Source organism: Sus scrofa, chromosome 11 (assembly GCF_000003025.6).
Source record: "Sus scrofa isolate TJ Tabasco breed Duroc chromosome 11, Sscrofa11.1, whole genome shotgun sequence".
In the NCBI taxonomy this organism is placed as follows: Eukaryota; Metazoa; Chordata; class Mammalia; order Artiodactyla; family Suidae; genus Sus; species Sus scrofa.
The window spans coordinates 49698649-49718268 of NC_010453.5; the positions used below are offsets into that span (position 1 = coordinate 49698649).

At 41.3% G+C, this 19620-nt stretch overlaps 1 protein-coding gene across 12 annotated transcripts in view; it reads left to right on the plus strand.

Moving 5' to 3' along the window:
* SCEL (sciellin) overlaps positions 1 to 19620 on the plus strand; it is a 126189-nt gene that overhangs the window by 47060 nt on the left and 59509 nt on the right. For 11 of the 12 annotated variants that reach the window (XM_021065762.1, XM_021065763.1, XM_021065757.1 and 8 more), the window contains 2 exons: positions 12649 to 12729; positions 17509 to 17568. In XM_021065762.1, the coding sequence (XP_020921421.1) occupies positions 12649 to 12729; positions 17509 to 17568 (141 nt within the window). The remainder of the gene's footprint in view (positions 1 to 12648; positions 12730 to 17508; positions 17569 to 19620) is intronic. The other variant, XM_021065756.1, reaches the window with a different exon arrangement.

Sequence of the window (19620 nt, forward strand, 5' to 3'; positions counted from 1 at the left end):
GCTGCCAGCCTACACCAGAACTACAGCAACTCGGGATCCGAGCCGCATCTGCGACCTACACCACAGCTCACGGCAATGCCGGATCCTTAAGCCACTGAGCAAGGCCAGGGATCAAACCCAAAACTTCATGGTTCCTAGTCAGATTTGTTAACCACTGAGCCACGATGGGAACTCCTGGCCACTCCTATTCTTGACCATGTCTCCTTGGTTGACGTTTTCTCTCTATGCCTGAGCTTATTGCTATTTTTCTCAGCAATATCCTCCTCCTTCTTTCTTCTCTCTCTCTCTTTCTCTTTTTCACTGTCTTTCTTCTCTCCTCCCCTCTGACCCCCACCCTAAGTTTTTATTATTTATGCCTCGCAATTTAGTTCTCTTTTGCTGTCCCGAGCTATCCTCAAAGAATCTCCTCCTCATGACCAAACATGATGACACAGTCACTCTTTGGGAAGTACTCTATGCTGCCTTTTAAAATAAAATTATTTTTATCATCCCCATTGTGGTGCAGCAGAAACGAATCCGATGAGGAACCATGAGGTTGCGGGTTCGATCCCTGGCCTTGCTCAGTGAGTTAAGGATCCGGCATTGCCGTGAGCTGTGGTGTGGGTTGCAGACATGGATCCTGTGTTGCTGTGGCTGTGGTGTAGGCCAGTAGCTGTAGCTCGGATTCAACCCCTAGCCTGGGAACTTCCACATGCTGTGGGTGCGGCCCTAAAAAGAAAAAAATAAAATAAAATTATTTTCTTGTGTCACAATAATGTAAGCATTCCATCACCCACACTTAAAACATCAAAACTGTCATCTACCTTTGTCTATCCTACTCCCCTAATTCAGTAGTCATTGTAGTGAGCAAGGCACTTGGGTGCTGATCAAGGAAAAAGATATGACCTCTGGGGGGGCAGTAGCAAGCTAAGAGCATTATTTTGGTAATGCTTGGCCAGCTTTGCCTGGGGAGGAAGTCACTCCCTGCATGAAATCTTCCCAAGGCAACAGCACAGGGGTCATGACCCACAAGAGGAGAGAGGCAAGGGAACTCTTTAGGGGGAGGAGGATCGGAGAGGGAGCTCACCTGTCTAAGTGGTGACACTCAGCAATGTGGTAGGCAGTTTCTGGGGCAGAGGGCTCTGAAGGGCAGCAGTAGTTTGGGGGCTTTTAGAGCCCCAGAAGTTGGGTAATATGGATGCACAAGTGACCCTCACACAAGATCAGCTCTGTCAACTTGAGAAAAGATCAGCGTTCTCCAGGAGCTCTGGTGTGATGGGGAGAAGCTTCAGGGGATTCAGGGGAAAAGAGACCCTGAAGGAGATGTGGGCTTGGAGCGAAGGAGAGGAGTTCCACAATGCCAGGTCTTCAAGCCCAGGACGAGTTTCAGCATAGTGATGCCACCAACCAATGTAGGAAGAAATAGGAGCAGAATAGAGATACACCATTGGCCGGAAGCTGAGTGTGCATTGATTTGGACAGGTAGCCTGGGATGCTGAAAGGATGTAGGTGTGGAGGCTAAGCTCCAAGCAATGAAACATGGACATGACCCTTAGGCAAAAGGTTGGTGCCTAAGATCCAGATTTGGGAATGATCCCCAAGACTTTAAATGGTGTGTCTTCAGAATGACGTTACCTTTGGAGAAAATATTAAATGAGAAGAGATGCAAAGTTGAAGCATGATGTGTCTACACATACAGGGGTAGAGGAGGAACTAGAAAACAACCAGTGCAATGAGTGGTGAGAGGAGGTGTAATGAGAGGTAGGCAGGGTGGAGGCAGAGTAGGTGGATGGATTCTCCCATCCCAAACCAGCCCGTCCTTCAGAGTCGGGTATGAATCTTTCTTCCACCCACACAGGGGTCTCAGCCCAGCAGGTTGTTTTTGTCCTTGAACTCAGGAAGTCAGTTTGTTGTCTGCAGTCCTCCCTCGAAACGTTACTTTTTTGGGGTACACTCCTCACCAGTGGGCATCATCTTATAACCCTTTAATCCATCGTAGAAATGTATCTGTAAGTACATATTAATTAATTGATTTTACTATTTCTTAGTGTTTACAGGATAGGGAATTTTCCTGTTACCTGTTATTGTATTTGCCTCTTTGTAATTAGGCTTTATTCTAGGTGCTTAAGATAATAATGACTGTTTAAACCTCTCTCTTTCTCTTTACCTCTTTCCAAAGCATTTGTTGAGCTCTGACTATGTGCTAGGAAAGGACTTTGCCAGACACCAGGAATACAAAGATGTGGAAGACACAGTTCCTATTTCAAGAGACTCAGAGTCCATCAGGGAGTCATTCTGAGCTAAATGTGAAGGCTGACCCTGACTAAAAGTGGGTCCTTGAGGGTAAGATAAACACTACGGTTGAGAGAGTCACAAGATATGGAACATGGAGAAGGAGGCAATAGAGGATGTGTTTGGGGTATAGTGGGGCCAAAAGGGGAGATGCCAGAGGTGAACCTCACAGATTGATATACCAGAAAGCCAGGTGCAGAGGTGAAGTTGGGATGGAGCCGTTCCAGACAGAAAGGAGAGGAGGAGCAAAGGTTCAGGGTGGGTGTGTGTGCACACACACGTGTGTGTATGCATGCGAGCTTGCATGTGCTTATGTCTATTTGTGTGTGTAGAACTATGGGATTTCTAAGAGCCAATCTCCACCCTCATCCTTTATCAGTGATGTTTAGAGGACGTAGCAAATCCAGTAATTGCCTTTTTCTTCTTTTTTCTTTTTTTGCTCTTTTATGGCCGCTCCCACGGCATATGGAGGTTCCCAGGCTAGGGATTGAATCAGAGCTCTAGCCTCTGGCCTACATCAGAGCCACAGCAACACAGGATCCGAGCCGCGTCTGCGACATACGCGACAGCTCACAGCAATGCTGGATCCTTAACCCACAGAGCTAGGCCAGGGATTCAACCCAGGTCCTCATGGATCCTAGTCAGATTCATTTCCACTGCGCCACTGCGGGACGCCCCCCGTAATTCCAAATTTGATTCCATGTAGAAAAATGCCTTTTCTCATAAGACGTTATAGATAGATATTTGTAATTTATGAAAAGTGTAGGTACTTTTTCAGAATATCACTTCTATTTTAAGAGTTGATGCTATGTAATTTGAGGTTGAGGTACTAAAGATTCTGAAATAGCTATGAAGGAACATATATATATGGAAAATCATTAGAAGATCAGAGCCAGTGAAAGTCTTCCCTTTCCCACTTCTTTAAGATTATCAGAAAGCCTGATGCCAAGCAGTGTGTAGCCACCACTAGTGTATGTCTTCAATTTTCAAGTCTTTAACCTTTTTCTCATCTTTGGGTCTTTCATAAGAGTGATAACATTTGCCAGGGCTTGAGCCAATCACATGACTAGTAGGTGTCATTCATGAGAAATGTTCGATCGAGTCACAATAAAATATAGACACAGCATTTCTAGGAAGTTGATATTAAAGTGGCTTCTGATTTCAGAACCCGCCTTTACATCTTGGTGTTCTGCTTCTTATAAATTCAAGTGCTTCTGACTCTAAATTTAGGTGACTTAGAGATGCTGTGCTCACATGACATGTGAAGCTCATTTAAGAAACTCACTGAAACCCAATTTAGGGAGTTATTTAAGAGACATTATGAACATTTATGATGGTACCCACGCTATGTTCAGGAGCAACAATGAAGCCACCACCACCAACAACAACAAACCAATATGTTTTTTTCTAATATCATTTCTAAAGACAGAATTACAACATCTGATAAAATGAAAATAGTGGAGCCACCTAGGAAATTATCACATTTTTAGTGCTTGCTATGTACTTGCATAGTTTCTCATCCATATTTGTTTCAACCTCTTTTCTTTCAGTGGTTTTTTCGCTTCCGCTCAGATGATTGGTAAATTTGAAGGAGAACAAAAAAAATCCTGATTGAGAAGTGGGTTGCCATGGCAACCCTGCACTACAGTTATATTTTTCTGTCTGTAACTATAAATGGTAAAATGTAGCTTTTCTAATTATGCTGCCACATTTTTAACTCTATTGGTACCAAACTCTCTGCTAAGTTTGCTCTCATCCTAAAATAAATCAATGTGTTTCATTTTTATCTCAACAAAAATCTTCTTACATAAACCAGAATCTCTTTTGAAAGATTAAGAGTCTGACTCTCAGTAAAATGTCCAAGTAGAGTGATTTTAAAATCTTATCGGAATGCCTGGAATACCCAACCTAGACATTCCCAGTAATTAGAACATTAACGTGAGTCAAGGTTTATTATTTTTGAAGTGTTTGAATAGAATGAGGAGAAAGCTAATTCAGAGTGTGGAGATGAAGGTCTTGACCTTTGGCAGTGAGTTGCTATTTTCTCAGTCCTACGAGGTCAACAGAGACAGTCTCTGATTTCCTAACACTAGTTTTAAGTTACTTATACATTCAAACAACAACCAAGAAAAACCATTCCTGCCCTACTCCTCTGTCTATCCCGAGGCCCCTGCCCCTCCCCCCCCTTGAGCCCCCGTTGCTGCCAAGGGAGCCCCCTGAAGTATGATGAAGTAGGGGGATCTTCAGGTTCAGAAGCAGGGGGAGCAGAAAAAGCTGTTAGAGTCAGGATGCCTAGTGTGTGGGCTCTGCCAAAAACATCACCCTCCAAGTTACAACTCTGCCCCAACCATACAAAACAAAGGGTTTGATTAAAATTTTATTTTGTTTCATCATTGAGTAGTACTGCCTGAAGGTCTGTCAACCAAGATGACACATCTCACCTCACTTAACAGCATGAAAGCTCTAACAGGTGAAAAGGGTTGTCTGTGATCATTCACGACTTAGAATCTATCACCTAAGTTAGATTTCCTTCCTGCCAGAACTGGGCAGGGTTGGAGCACTGAAAGGATGCTATTTGGATTCTGTGGGGAGGAGGAGGTGTTGGAGCAACAAGACTCTGGGAAGCAGGGAGGTTCCGGGGTCATGCAGTGTGTGTGACAGGAGCATACTGTGACATAGGGATTGGGCTTCCAAAAGCCTGGGTGGGGGATGCAAGGACCAATATTTTACTTAGAACTGTCTGAATACTCTTTGCTCCCTAACCACCTTCTTCTCTCAGACGTATACAGAATATTATACAAGTGGAGTCACACGGTAGATATGGACATACCCCCCTATTATTGCCCTTTTGTTTGTTGTACTTTGCAAATACTGTATTTTTTTTTTTTACAAGTTGAAAGTTTGTGGCAACCTTGTATCAAGCAAATCTCTTGGCACCATCTTTTCCAACAGCCTTTGCTCATTTTTGTGTCTCAGTATCACATATTCTTGCAATATTTCAAATACTTTGCCAGGAAAAAAAAATAATGGACTGAAGGCTTAGGTGATGGTTAGCATTTTTGTAGCAATAAAGTATTTCTAAATTAAGGTATGTGCATTTTTTAAACATAATGCTATTACACACTTCGTAGACTATAGTATAGTGTAAATACAAATTTTTAGATGTGCTGGGAAACCAAAAAATTCATGTGACTTGTTTTATTGCAATGTTTGCTCTAATGTGAAGATCTGGAACTGAATCTGCAATATCTCATCGGTCTGCTTGGGTAGCTCTTGAATCTGCTTCTTGTACTTAGCATAAAGCATGTGCAACTCATCCATACTGTTGCATGTGTTAATAGTTGATTCCTTTCCATTGCTGAGTAGGACTTCCATGTGTGGAGGCGCACAGGTCATCTTTCCATTTACCAGTTGAAGGACATTTGACTTGTCTCCAAAGATACTTTAAATCTTCACGTACAGGTTTTTGTGTGAACATTTTGTGTGTACATTTCTTTTCAGGTAATCACTTCTCTTGAAGAAATGCCTACAAGTGGGGTCGCTTTAGATCATGTGATAAGTGTATGTTTATAAGAAACTGCCAAATAGTTTTTAAAGTGGCTGTACCATTTGGCATTCCTGCCAGCAATGGATGACAGAGTTCAGGTTGCTTTATTTCCTCAGCATCACTTGGTATTGTCAGTTGTTTTGTTTGTTTGTTTGTTTGTTTGTTTGAATTTTAGCTGTTCTAATGGGTGTGTAAGGTATCTCATCCTGGTTTTAATGTGCCTTTCCCTTGAGACTAAGGATGTTGAGCATCTTTTCATATGATTATGTGTCATCTGTACATCTTCTATAGTGATGTATCTGTTGAAATCATTTGCCTTTTTTTTTTTTGATTGGTGGATTGTTGCTTGTTTTGAGAGTTTAAAAATATGTTCTGCTTACAAGTCCTTTATCAGTTATACAATTTGCAAATATTTTTTTCCCAATGTGTGGCTTGTACTTTCATTCTCTTAACAGTGTATTTTGAAGGGCAAAGTTTTTTTAATTTAATGAAGTCAAGTTTATCAAGTATAATTACTGTTATTACAAATTGTACTGTCATACCTAAAAACTCCTTGCTCAACCCATGATCACAAAGAGTTTTCTTCTGTATTTTCTTCTGAAAGTTTTAGAGAAGGATGATTTACATATAGAACTGTGATCTATTTTAGGTAGACTCCTTTCGAATGCTGAAAATTTTTACAATTTCATCTAATGATAGTTGTAGTAGTCTTATTATCTCTTTGAGAAAACATGTAAGGACCAAAGCTGCTATGAATTCTGCAAAACTGGAAAATTTCTATCCCAGGTTTATTTGTCCTCTTACAGAGCCAATCTGAATTATACCAATGTAAATGTTATTAGCGGCAACTGAGTTTACATACATTTAGAAAGTTTACATACATGAACACGCAAGGTACTTAATCAATATCAAGTGCTCAGGGCCCTGTGGAATTGAGGATTCCTTGCAATCACTCTGACTCCCATGGTCATGCGGTGGTTTGCCAGCTACCGATCTGGACCAACCTCATCCTTTTACAAATGAAGAAGCAGATTCTTCAGAGGGGATCAGTGCTTTTTCCAGGATCAAACTGAAAGTTAGTGGCAAACAACTCTAAAGCCCAGGCATCTGGGATTTTGGTCCAGTGCTTGCTCCACTGATGTGGTGTAGTTCAGAAACGGTCCCTGGCCAGGGAAAGAAAGATATTGGTACAGCAGTGGTTCTTTTGAACAAAGAATCCAGATTCTTTTGAATCTTTAGAATGCCTTATGCTCTGTAAGCTCTTTGAGACCATGGCCCACGCCACACCTTTTCTGGTCTCTGAATACACAGTTTCGCCTCGTATTGTTATGTATCCTGACGTTGTAAGTAGGGCAGTTGTAGAATAAGTGCTTTTTCTTTTTCTTTTTTTTTTTTTTGCTTTTTTTTTTAGAGCTGCACCTGCAGCATATGGAGGTTCCCAGGCTAGGGATCTAATCAGAGCTGTTGCTGCTAGCCTATGCCACAGCTACAGCAACACAGGATCCGAGCTGTGTTTGTGACCTACACCACAGCTCACAGCAACACCAGATCCTTGACCCACTGAGCGCAAGGCCAGGGATTGAACCCGCAACGTCATGGTTCTTAGTCAGATTCGTTTCCACTGCGCCATGACAGGAACTCCATAGGTGCTTTCTAAACTAATGATGCCTTCCTTGAACAAGGCCATAAAGCAGGACAACCTATTGTTCTTAAATTTTCATTGGAAGTGCCTGGAAGGGTATTGATTTGATGGTCTGATATACAGGAAAAAGCATGAGATTTGACATACAAAAAAAGACAAGGTTAAAACTTTGGCTGGGTCACTTACTAGCCATGTGACTAGTAAAAAAAAAAGTACTCATGTCTTTCAGAATCAGTGAAAAGAAACAATATATATTCTACAGCATAGATACATAGATTGAATTAAATAAAGTCTGTGAGAACTTGGCCAAGTTGGCATGTTATTGAAGCTCAAAGAATATATAGGTTCTATCTTCTTTGCCATTGTTGGAATAAAAATTCTATCTGTGAGATGCAAAAGCTAAGCATTATGGAAAGTGAAAACAAAACTCACCATCAACTGTTAGAGTCCATTATTCTTTCAACCTTGACCTGTGCTGAGTAATAGAAACATTCTTCACAAAGTCAAGCTTGAGCAGAAGTCACAGAGCCAAGCTCGTTTTCCAAAAAAGAAAAAAAGGAAAAAAAAAAAAAAAAAGCCCTAATGCAAAGATGTGATCTTTGTAGCAGCACAAGCACATGAAGAACTATAGACAGCTTGGCTGTGTTGTTTCTATTAGCTCTGCCCTTTGGGCTACAGTCTGCGAGTTTTCACATGTTGCCCGTGAAAGCTGTCTTTTGATTCCTAAAAGTTATTCTCTGTAATTATAGCCACTAGTGTGATATCACCAACCTGGCAGCAATCTTATAGGATTGAGGGAAAGAGAGAGGGGAGTCCCGGGGTCAACTCATCCACGCTTAAACGGTGTGTCTCGAAGTGGTGCTCAAATAGGATCATTCCACATGAATGTCTCTTGTTTTTGTCTCTTCAAAACATTCCAAGCCACAGCTTCCTGCCTCCCTCTGGCATTTTAATCCCCCTGCCTGGCATGGCTGAGAGCTCCTGGCGCAGCATGAATGACTTTTCTCACTGCCCACCCCAGGGCCAGGGGCTCTGTCCTCTGTGACTGTCACTGCAGAGATGCAAATTAAAGCTCCTCTGACAGTGTGACCTTGCAGGGGCTCAGCCCAGCAGGGGTATAAATGCATCACACTGGGAAATAAATATGCTCTTGGCTTTCCTTAGCCTTCTCAACTGCATGCCTACCTTTTCTTTCCCCCAAACCATAGCCTTACTATGCACCCAGATCCTCTTCTCTACTCGCCTCTGCCTCACAGGCACATCCAGACAATAATTCCCCACCTCTCTGGGGACTTAGCCCTTCTACATGGCAGAAATTTCGCTTTTCATCCGTGTGATTCTGGCATAAGCAAACTTGGACGCCATCCCACATCTCCTTTTTTGTAATCTTCCGTCCTATCTTGTTACCTCTCTCCTGCCTCTTTTCAGATATCCAGGGCCAGTGCAGACCCATTGTTACCCAGGCTAACCACCTTCTTACCCCTTGTCTCTATCCCCGGAAGAAAAGCATATCAATCAGCCAATCAACAGATGCATGAAATACACATTATCACTTGAATGACAGTGCATCATCCCCAACACAGGAGTATGTTCTGAGAAGAGAAGATAGTGGCAATACAAATAAAATAATATCTAATTGTACAATTTAACAGTCAGTCAATTTTTGTTTGGGGAGACTATTTTTGTGGTAATTTCTTTTTCCAGGTAACTCACATAACAACACAACTCACCCGAGCTCCCAGCACCTACTAGGTATTTGGCAGTAGAATCAACAATGAACTTGTATAGGACAGCTAATCTTGAATAGATTTTTTTTTTTTTAAGTTTTAGGTCTCTCTTCTGTGCCCATTTCCTTCCTCACCAAATAGAAATTCATCCAGTCCCTTCTCCTTTCAACACATCTTTATTGGCACCAACATCATGTATAATCCTAGTACTTAACTGTAACTATCCTGGTAGGGCTTTCAATCCAGCCAGGGTGGGGCCAAAAATGCTGTGTAATTCAGGAAGGCGTGGTACATGCTGTGAAGAGGGGGTGCTATGGGGAGACACAGGAATTATTCAGCACCGTGTTGGGTACTGTTATAGATGGTAACCCCCAAACCAGAATCTAAAGGGCAAGGAGGAGTATCAGATGAAAGAGAAAAGGAGGAACACCAGGGGGTACAGAGAATGTGGTATTGGGTGGGATGGGTTAGGAAGTACAAATGGTTTGGGCCAGCTTCAGCATTGGGATCCTGTGGGATGAAAACAGTGACAGCCAAAAGCACTTGCATTGAGCCAGACCCTGCTCCCATGCTCTGCATGCCCTTCCACTGGCTTCAGTGCCACCATCAACATAAGATCTAGGAGACCCACCATGCCCTGTGCCCACTGCTCCACTGCCTTGCACCCAGGAACTCACTACCACGCTCTACCTAAAAAGCTTCAGGATGAATTCCATCTTGTCCTCCAGTTCTGGGGCCATGAATCCCCATGAGAACCCTGGTCAGATCATCTCTTATCACCTGGACCACGCCCGCTCCCCAGTTCTGTGTATCACTGAAACAGACCCAACCTAATAGCATTCCATCCCTACAGACCCGTCCACTGAACCTCCCTGGATGTGTCATCTGTTATCATCGAAACACACCTCTTCACTCTCTGACTGATCACTCTGTTCTTTGCGGCGTTCTCCCAGAGGTCCCTGCTCCCACCGCCTCCTTCTCAGTAAGAGCTGTTTTTCTTCCAATCCCTTGTACCACAGGGTCTGGAGGAAGAGGAGGGGTCCTGTTTGCCCCTTATTGCAGCTTCCTATCAGTTTTAACCCTCTCCTCCCTGAAAGTCCGCATCCTCTTTGAAGCTGTCACGCCTTCCCTTTCTCACTGGAGTCATCCGAAGGTCTCTGAGTCACTCACCCTCACCCTGTGGCAACTCTGGCATGGGGCTCCTCATGTCTCACAAACACCCCTCCTGTCATAATGCCTGGTGGTTTCCAAATCCGTGTAGGTAACTACCCGTTTTTCTCTTCCCGCTTCACTGAAAGATGCCTTGAAAGTATCTACATCCATGCTTCTGCCTCCCATTTTCTCTGAAATCCACTCCTAGGTGTTTTTAACCCCTCCTCCATCACAACTGCTCTTATCAGAGTTATCAGTGGCCACTCTATTGCCAACACCATAGTACTTCCCCATCCCTGTTTTATTTGATCTGTCAGTAGCATTTTGGCATGGCCAATTTCTCTTTCTTGAGACACTTTCCTCTCGTGACTTCCTGGAGCCACACCTTCATATCTTTCTTCTTTTCTGCATGACCACTTCTCTTCAGACACTTCTGCTGTTCCCTTCTCATATTCTTGATGTCTAAATATTGCAGAGTTCAAGGTTCACCCTTGGCCCTCTTTTCCTCTCTACCCACAATGACTTCCTTGGTGTTTCAAGTATTCGATGCCATTATGAGGCTGATGATGCTGTGTTTGCATGCTCATCCTCCGATATCCTCACGGTTCATTGAGCCCCTCCTTCAGTGGCTCACATTTCATATCACCAACAAGTGTTCCACACCATTACTCTGTATTCTCTTACTCTTCTTTTCTTAGTACTTCGCTTTTTTTAGTACTTTTCTTTATCTGTCATGCACTTATTTGTGTATTGAAAGCCTTTTGAGGGAAATTACCACTTGGTAGAGTGCCTTGTGCCTAGAAAGTGACCAATAAATGTTTGTTAAATAAAAGCACGACTTCAGGAGTTGCCATTGTGGCTCAGCAGGTTAAGAACCTGACACTGTCTCTTGGAGGATGCGGGTTCAATCCCTGGCCTTGCTCAGTGGGTTAAGGATCTGGTATTGCTGCAAGCTGTGGCATAGGTCACAGATGTGGCTTGGATCCAGTGTTGCCATGGTTGCGGTCTCTAGCTCTGATTCAACCCCTAGTCTGAGAACTTCCATATGCCATAGGTGCTGCTGTAAAAAGCCCCAGCCATCCTCTTGGAAGGGTTATTACAGTCTAGGAGATGGAATCAGTTTAGGCCATTGTCACACAGCTGGCAATTCAGGCAGGTGGCCTCTGGAGGCTCCATCCTCCCCAGCAGACTGCAGAAGCTAGAGGGGTACAAAGAGTCTAGTTCACAGGGGTATTTGATGGAATTGATCTTGAGGATGATGAGGAACCACAGGGGTGGGAGTGTCGGGACAGGAGAATGTCATGCCCCAGATAAGTGCCAATTCCGTCACCAGCATGCCCGTCATTGCCCATCTACAGTTCCTGGGTGATCAAATCCTGCCAGCTCAGAGGATGCTTTGGCGCCTTGCTGGAGAGTGTAGGCTAACAGTGTATGTATGCTTTGCCAGCCTCAGACTGGTCTGTGCTGACAACATTTAAGTCAGATTCAGTGAAGAGCTTCACATCAACTTCACTTGCGGTCTGGTGGAATTGAAAACCTTTCTCGCTGTTTCCGAGCAGCTTGATAGCTGACATAATTCCTAAAGAAGCTTATATGTTAATGCCCAAGAACCATTTACTCCGCTCATGTGCTGCTGGCCCCGAATGTCACAACTTGAGTGTAATGGTCTAGTAAAATATTAAGCTGTTTAAAGAACCCATTATGTTTCCAATGATAGTTTTGGAACGAAATAACAGCATTTTTAGCAATGTGGATGCACCTAGAAATTATCATGCTAAGTGAAGTCAGTCAGACAATGAGACACAAACATCAATGCTATCATTACATGTGGAATCTGAAACAAGGACACCATGAACTTCTTTGCAGAACAGATACTGACTCACAGACTTTGAAAAACGTATGGTTTCCAAAGGAGCAGTTTGGGGGGGTGGAGGGATGTGCTGGGGGTGTGGGATGGAAATTGTATAAAACTGGATTGTGATGATCATTGTACAACTATAAATGTAATAAATTCATTGAGTAATAAAAAATAAATGATAATTTGAAAAAACAATGATAGAGAGGACAGGGTTTCCCCAAAAAATCTGATTAAATTAACCTGATTTAATCTGATTAAAAATACCTTAATTTAAGTATTTGACTTCTTTAAAGTATAGAGCTCAAAGATCCTGGCCCTTGATGTAGCTCCTGCTTGGGGGTTATAAGATACATGAGATATTTCCATATAGACAATAAATCCATTTGGTGAATAGATGCTAAAATTGACCATGTTTCCATGGCGAAATGAACCGCTATTTTCTGTTTTAAAGGGAACCAACTGTTCACCCTCCGATACTTCCGAAGCCTAGCCTTCCTGTTCCATCTCCTAACCAGCTGAGGCAGGATAATAGGTAAGACGTAGCCCTCCAGAATTTCTTGCAAAATGAAGATGTTCGAGAGAAATGAAAGCAAATGAATTGTGACGTTTTGTGCAAAGCATGGAGATGTCTTGCATGCACATTCACTGAAAAAGTACTTGGAAAGCTTTTCTAATTCTCTTGACCACACAAATGTGTACATATGTTTGCCTTGAATACTTACGGCTATTACCTGTCTTATGGAAATATACCTTCAAGCTAGAGACGAACAATAATTATGTCCTGAAAGTGTTCATACTCAGGCTTCCTCTCATTTGTGTACTAGGTACCAAAATGTATAGGGAAACTCTGTGTGTGTGTGAGTGTGTGTGTGTGGTGTGTGTATACAAACATGTACATACTTGACATATACATACTTGACATATTATGTCATATAAATAGAAATGATATAGTTTTATTTATATAGCTATAGATTTATATTTACCCCTTGTTAAGATTCCCATTAAGAGCTACACTGTCTAACAAAAGATGTTCTTGAAACTGTCTTACTCTCAAACCTCCTTTATGTTAGAAACACCTTTGGATAGTTCTTCAGTCTTGAGAACGATCTTCAATTGAGGTATTTGTCAGTTATTTCAAAACTAACACAAGTTTTGAAAAATGTTGTCATTCACTTGTCTCCAAATCAAGAAAAAAGTACAGACTTGCTTTTCTACTTTGATTTCCAATGCGCTGTAACTAGTAATTAGAAACAGATTCAGAGATCTGAGGAGTTCCCGCTGTGGCTCAGCAGTAACGAGCACGACTAGTATCCATGAGCATGAGGGTTCAAACCCTGGTCTTGCTCAGTGGGTCAAGATTCCAGCATCGCCATGAGCCATGGTGGAGGTCACAGATGCATCTGCGACCCTGCATTGCCGTAGCTTTGATGTAGGCTGGCAGCTACAGCTCCGAGTTGACTTCTAGCCTGCAAACTTCCATATACTGCAGGTGTGCCCCCCCCAAAAAAAATTAAAGCTCTGAAAATATTCCCATGTGTTCCTGTTATACCATTTAATAATTTCAAATTGTTTTTCAAGACCTACATGGCACATTTCCATTATTATTTAGGGATTTTCAAAATGGTGTCTCAATGAAGACTGAATAGATTAGATTCGCTTGATGGCCTGCCTTTGATTCTTTTGTGGTTTTACTTTTTGTTGGTGATTTTTTCGACAACATGTAAGACAACTCTAGCCCTATTCTTCTTTAAGAGGGTAACTTCAGCCAGAAAATGCTGACTGGGAGGCAGGGCTATCTGTATACATTTAGATGGTCAACGTAAGCAGTTAAAAACCCAGGTCTGAATTTCTATTCAGTGAAATTTCATAATATCTTTGAAATTTTGTCCTTAGGAAGAGAGGATAAATTTTTTTAATGTTAAGAAAACACTCCTTCACTGAATTAATTAAAAATATAGGTCAGATTTATGACTTTTCATTTGTGCAATGGTTATAATTATACTCTTAAAAATAACTTCCCTGGCTTTCTATCTTACTTTATTTTTCTTTTTACTTTGATAGTTTTGGGGCATTAAATCTTAATTTGAATAGTATTTTTAAGGGGCTAAAAAAAATTGGTGTTTGTAACCACCTAAATTCTAATCTAAAACAAGGGACTCTAGAGCAGTGAGCTTGTATAGATTCAAAAGAAGCTAAATTTCATGGGAATTGGTTTAATCCATTTTTACTACTTTAATTTTGTTCTTCCATGAATGATCTTAAATATAAAATGAGGACAACTTGCATGTTTTAAACCCTGATTACTTTAATCACAGCAAGATGATGTTAATGAAAGAATATGAAAGGGAAGTGTTTCCTGTGTAATTAACACATGTCCTCAGGAGTACAAAAAAATAGTTGAATATAGTTTCTTGAGAACAAGCAAGAATGTCTAAGTAGGTCAATCAGATTCTTAGAAAAAGAGCAGAGAAAAGCTTATGTCACAAATTGCAGCAGATCCTAACATTGTAACATTTAATTCTATCAACTCAATGCAGTCATTCTCTATGTGGTGTATTAGAAATATGACAGTGTTTCACATCTTATCTGAGCAAGTCTGTTTCCTGATGGTATTCAAGTGGGATAAGTCTTTCAGAAAAAAAAAAAAATCCCTCTGATACCTAGCAAAAAAAAAAGAAAAAAGAAAAAAACAGATTCCTATTATTTACAAAGATTGTGTTATTATCTATTGGAGATAAGTATAAAACTGCTTTATGATAACTGAAAAAGTAAATGAATACGAACATACAGAGATGTTTATTTCAAGTAAACACTTCAATCTTAACACTTTGATCTTAAACATAAGTGTTTTCTTGTTTAAATTTAACTGAGAAGTATTTTCTTACAGACACTATCTTTAACTAAAAATATAGGCAGATATGTCCACCTAAATCAAGTGTATATACAGAAACCAACAGATCTGCTGAAAGAAATATAAGGTACAATGATCTGTATCTATATATCTATCTATGTAATTATAGAAATGATAAAGTATGGTTTATTAGAACACTTAAAATACATAAATTTAATAATAAAATAGATAAAATCAATTATCCAGCTGACTTGAGTAGTAGGTGATACATAATTTTATATGTACCTACAGAACTTCATTCCTTTCATTTCTGTTCTAAGCATTACATCAAGAACAACCAAAACTGTCTGAACATAATAACAAAATAAGACAGGAAAACCCCTTAAGACAGGAAAATGCCTCTTTTTTTTCTTTTTTTTCTTTTTTTTTTTTTTTGTCTTTTTAGGGCTGCACCCATGGCATGTGGAGGTTCCCAGGCTAAGGGTCCAATCGGAGCTGTAGCCACAGGCCTACACCACAGCCACAGCAACACCAGATCCGAGCTGCATCTGTGACCTACACCACAGTTCACAACAACGCCAGATCCTTAACCCACTGATCGAGGCCAGGGATTGAACCTGCATCCTCATGGATGCTAGTTGGGTCTGTTAACCACTGAGCCACGATGGGAACCCCATGGAAAATGCCTCTTTATTCATAGAACTTGTCTTAAGGTCTTTTATATAATTAGTGTTGGATACAAATGAACAGGTAGAACTATAGTCATTTGATAGAACTTCTACAAAAGCTTTGCGTAGAATTGACTTCATACTAAGGTCACATTCAGCTCCACCTGCATCATCAGAAAAAGGCTTACAAATTGTCTGGATGTTTTTGAGCAAGAATCCCCTATGACAGACCTAATGTATGCTGTTGGCTTGCATTTCCCATCTAGGATATATTTGTTTTGAGTTTCCCTTTCTACCTTCCTTCCTCTCTCCCTCCCTCCTTGCTTCCGTCCTTCACTCCTTCCTCTTTCTCTGAAAAAAAAAAAAAAAAAACAAAAAAACACTCTTTTTGAAGTTAGCTCTTAAACAATGTTATTTTATAGGTCTATCAATATGATAAACCATTTTTATTACGGTAAAAAATTTTCCATCTTATAATACCACTATAATCAATTTTTAGACAAATTTTTTTACTGAAAGCATTTTTACAGTGCAGAATTTACATGCTTTTCATTTTCTTTATTATCTTCCTTAACTCTGAGACATACACCACACAGATACCTTACCTTTGGAGATGGTCATTTTTCCCTCGTACCTAGTAACTTAAGGTACAGTTCCGTCTCAGCATTTCCCAACCCGTGTCCCATGTGCCATAAGATGTCCATGCATGTTCTGAGAAAGAAGCGTTTAATGACTAACACATTTAGGAAACACAATGAAACAGAATTCTCTACCATGAACTTTATATATATTCTGAATCTCTGAAAGTCGGTTATGTTTCTCAGATGTATTTGACTATAAAAGTCTTATTTCATGGAACCCAATTAACCTTCTATAAGATATTGTTTATGAAGCACAGGTCTTTTGTTGTTGTGGCGGTTGTCTTTTTAGGGCTGCACCTGTGGCATATGGAGGTTCCCAGTCTAGGGGTCAAATTGGAGCTGTAGCCACTGGCCTACACCACAGCCACAGCCACAGCAACGCCAGATCCGAGCCACATCTGCAACCTACACCACAGCTGACAGCAATGCCGGATCCTTAACCCACTGAGCAAGGCCAGGGATCAAACCCTAGTCCTCATGGATGCTAGTTGGGTTCGTTAATCACTGAGCCACGACGGGAACTCCAAAACACAGGTCTTAATTGCACGTAAAGCTATGAGGATTTCCCCAATTATTCCTTTTCATGATCCAGGGAGATCAGTGAGGATTCAAACCCTCTATATGTCAGGTCCTTCCACATATCCTACAGTTTCAAATATGCTTGCTTTCTTTTGGAAGCCTAAGAAAACAGATACTTTTACCTCCTATAAGGGACTAATTGATCATCTGAATATGTTGTTTAATGCTCCTTGAATGACAGAAAAATTCCTGAACACATTCTGTGTTTATTTGTGCAGTTAATTGAATTTTCTTTTCTATATCGTTTTTCAAGTATATAACTAGGGAGCAGCCAATAGAAGTCTTTGGAAGATACTGTAGTTATTTCTGTGAACACTAGATGGCAGAGCCAACGCCCAGTTGGACTGACTGGGATGTGTGTGTGTGTGTGTGTGTCTGTGTGTGTGTGAGTGTCAAAGAGAGAATGGATGCCCTAAGCTTATAGGATAGTCTGTTTTATTTCTCAGTTTAAGTCATTAATTCCTGAACAACACATGGGCTTCTGCTTTCTTCTCTAAACACAGATAACATTTTAGCTCCTTCTAAGAGAGCTTTACGGTCATTAACTTGAGTTTATTTTTCATCATTTGAAGGAGTCAGGACCTCGAGAACATCATCCAAGTGGCCACTTCACTTCAGAAAACTGACAAGGGGTGAGAGCTCAGAGCTTTTGAACTTGTGTTTTTCTTCTCTTTTTGTTTCAAAAATTCTTAGTCAGTACCTTTCAATGCTCTAAATCTGAACAAAACTCCAATGCTGTTGGTTATATATACTTTGAAAGAAGAAAGACTCAGTCCCTCTGGATCAGTGTCCCTGAGAAATGGGTGGTACTGACATTCTGGACACTCTGCTTCCTCTGCTTCCTCTTCTGGTGACTAGTGCTCATCCAAGTCACCTCAGTTGTCCATGGTGTTGACCTTGTCTCAGACCCCCAGGCCCTTATTCATGCTACTGGCCGAGACCTCTGTTTATCCATCTCCCAGCACCCCCATTTAGAATGTCCTAGGCTATTTGCAACTTCCTTCCCACAGGTGCTATTTCCTGCCTTCTCTTTGTTCTTTCATTCAAGCAAGCTCACCTTTCTAGAATTTTTTTTTTTCTTTAGGACCACATCCACGGCATATGGAGGTTTCCAGGCTAGGGGTTAAATCAGGGCTGTAGCTGCTGGCCTATGCCACAGCCACAGCAATGCCAGATCCAAGCCAATTCTGGGACCTACACCACAGCTCATGGGAAACTCTGGATCCTTAACCCACTGATCGAGGCCAGGGATCGAACCTGCATCCTCGTGGATGCCAGTCAGATTCATTTCCTCTCGGCCACGACAGGAACTCCTCTAGAATCATTTCTGATTCTTCATATCTTGTCCTGTCTGTGTCGTATCAGGCACATGTGGATTAAATATATAAAATGCTCAGCACATGTATGTTCCCTCAATCCACTTCAAACCCTCATTGGTTCCATCACAGGTTATCAGAGTGGCCGCCCAGATTGACTTACAGTCCAGCCTCCCCCCCAACTAGAACATCACTACCCAGCACTGCCTGACTTTTCTTTCTATGATTCTGCTCAAAAAATCACTCCACCTGCCTCCCCATTACCTATGTAATTACTTATAACCTCATTCAAGGCCTTTGTTAATTTGGCTCCAACCTAACCCTCCTTAGCTATTTCTGACTTCCCCCTTACATTTACTCTACACGCAGTACCAAATGAAACCACTTCCTTTCTGTCGTTTCCAGAGCCTCTGCATTTATTTACACCATTCCATCCACATGGTGGCCTTTTCCAGCCTCCAGGCCACCACATCAATCCATCCAACTTCAACCCATTTTTGAAGATCCAGGTCAGAGACCATCTCCTCTGTGAACTCTTCCCTGAGTGATCCAGGGAGATGTGACGTCTGCCTCTCTAAGCTTTTAGAGCCCCATTATTCATGTTATATAACAACTAATGATATTGAGTATTGTTTCATGGTATTTACGTAAATGTCTCAATCTTCTTTGTTATCTCTTTAATCACTTAGAGCAGATATTTTGTCTTATTCACCATCTGTCATCTGCAGAGTCTGACACAATGCTTTGTGCAAAGTAGAAGTGTTTATATAGTACATTATTGTACACTAATGATGAACAGTGAGAAACCCTTGAGTACAAACGTTCCATGGTTTAAATCCTGTGCCTCCAAAAATTGTTCCTGGCTTAATGGAATTTAGCAGTGCTAAGAGTATTGTTAGGGACTGCAGTCTCCATCCAAAGAACTGAAGAGAGGGAACAGCAGTGATGCTTAGCTCTTCTCTGCACACTCATGGACAGACCAGAAGCTCTAAACCCAGATGGAGGTGGTTGAATGTATCCTGAACATCTCATTTTCATCTCTTCTATTGCCTACGTGCCTCGATCTCTAATTTTATCTAGTGTTTTGGTTTGAGGTAATAATTTATTTTTAATAGGGCTTCGAGAGCATTTGGGGCTGGATAACTTTTTGGTGGGTGATAGGGCGAGAAAAGTGAATGATTCCAAGGGTAATTTTAGTTTTCTGTAAATCAAACAAAAACAGTGCGAGCTGCAGTGGGTTTAACTTTCCTGCCCCCTTTCCCTTGCCAGGATGCATGAATTCCACAGCCAGATGCCTTCTTCACGGCAAGAAGCTGCTGCTTTGATGGGGGCCAGGGAAATGTCTTTTCCATCCGAGTCAAGTATTAT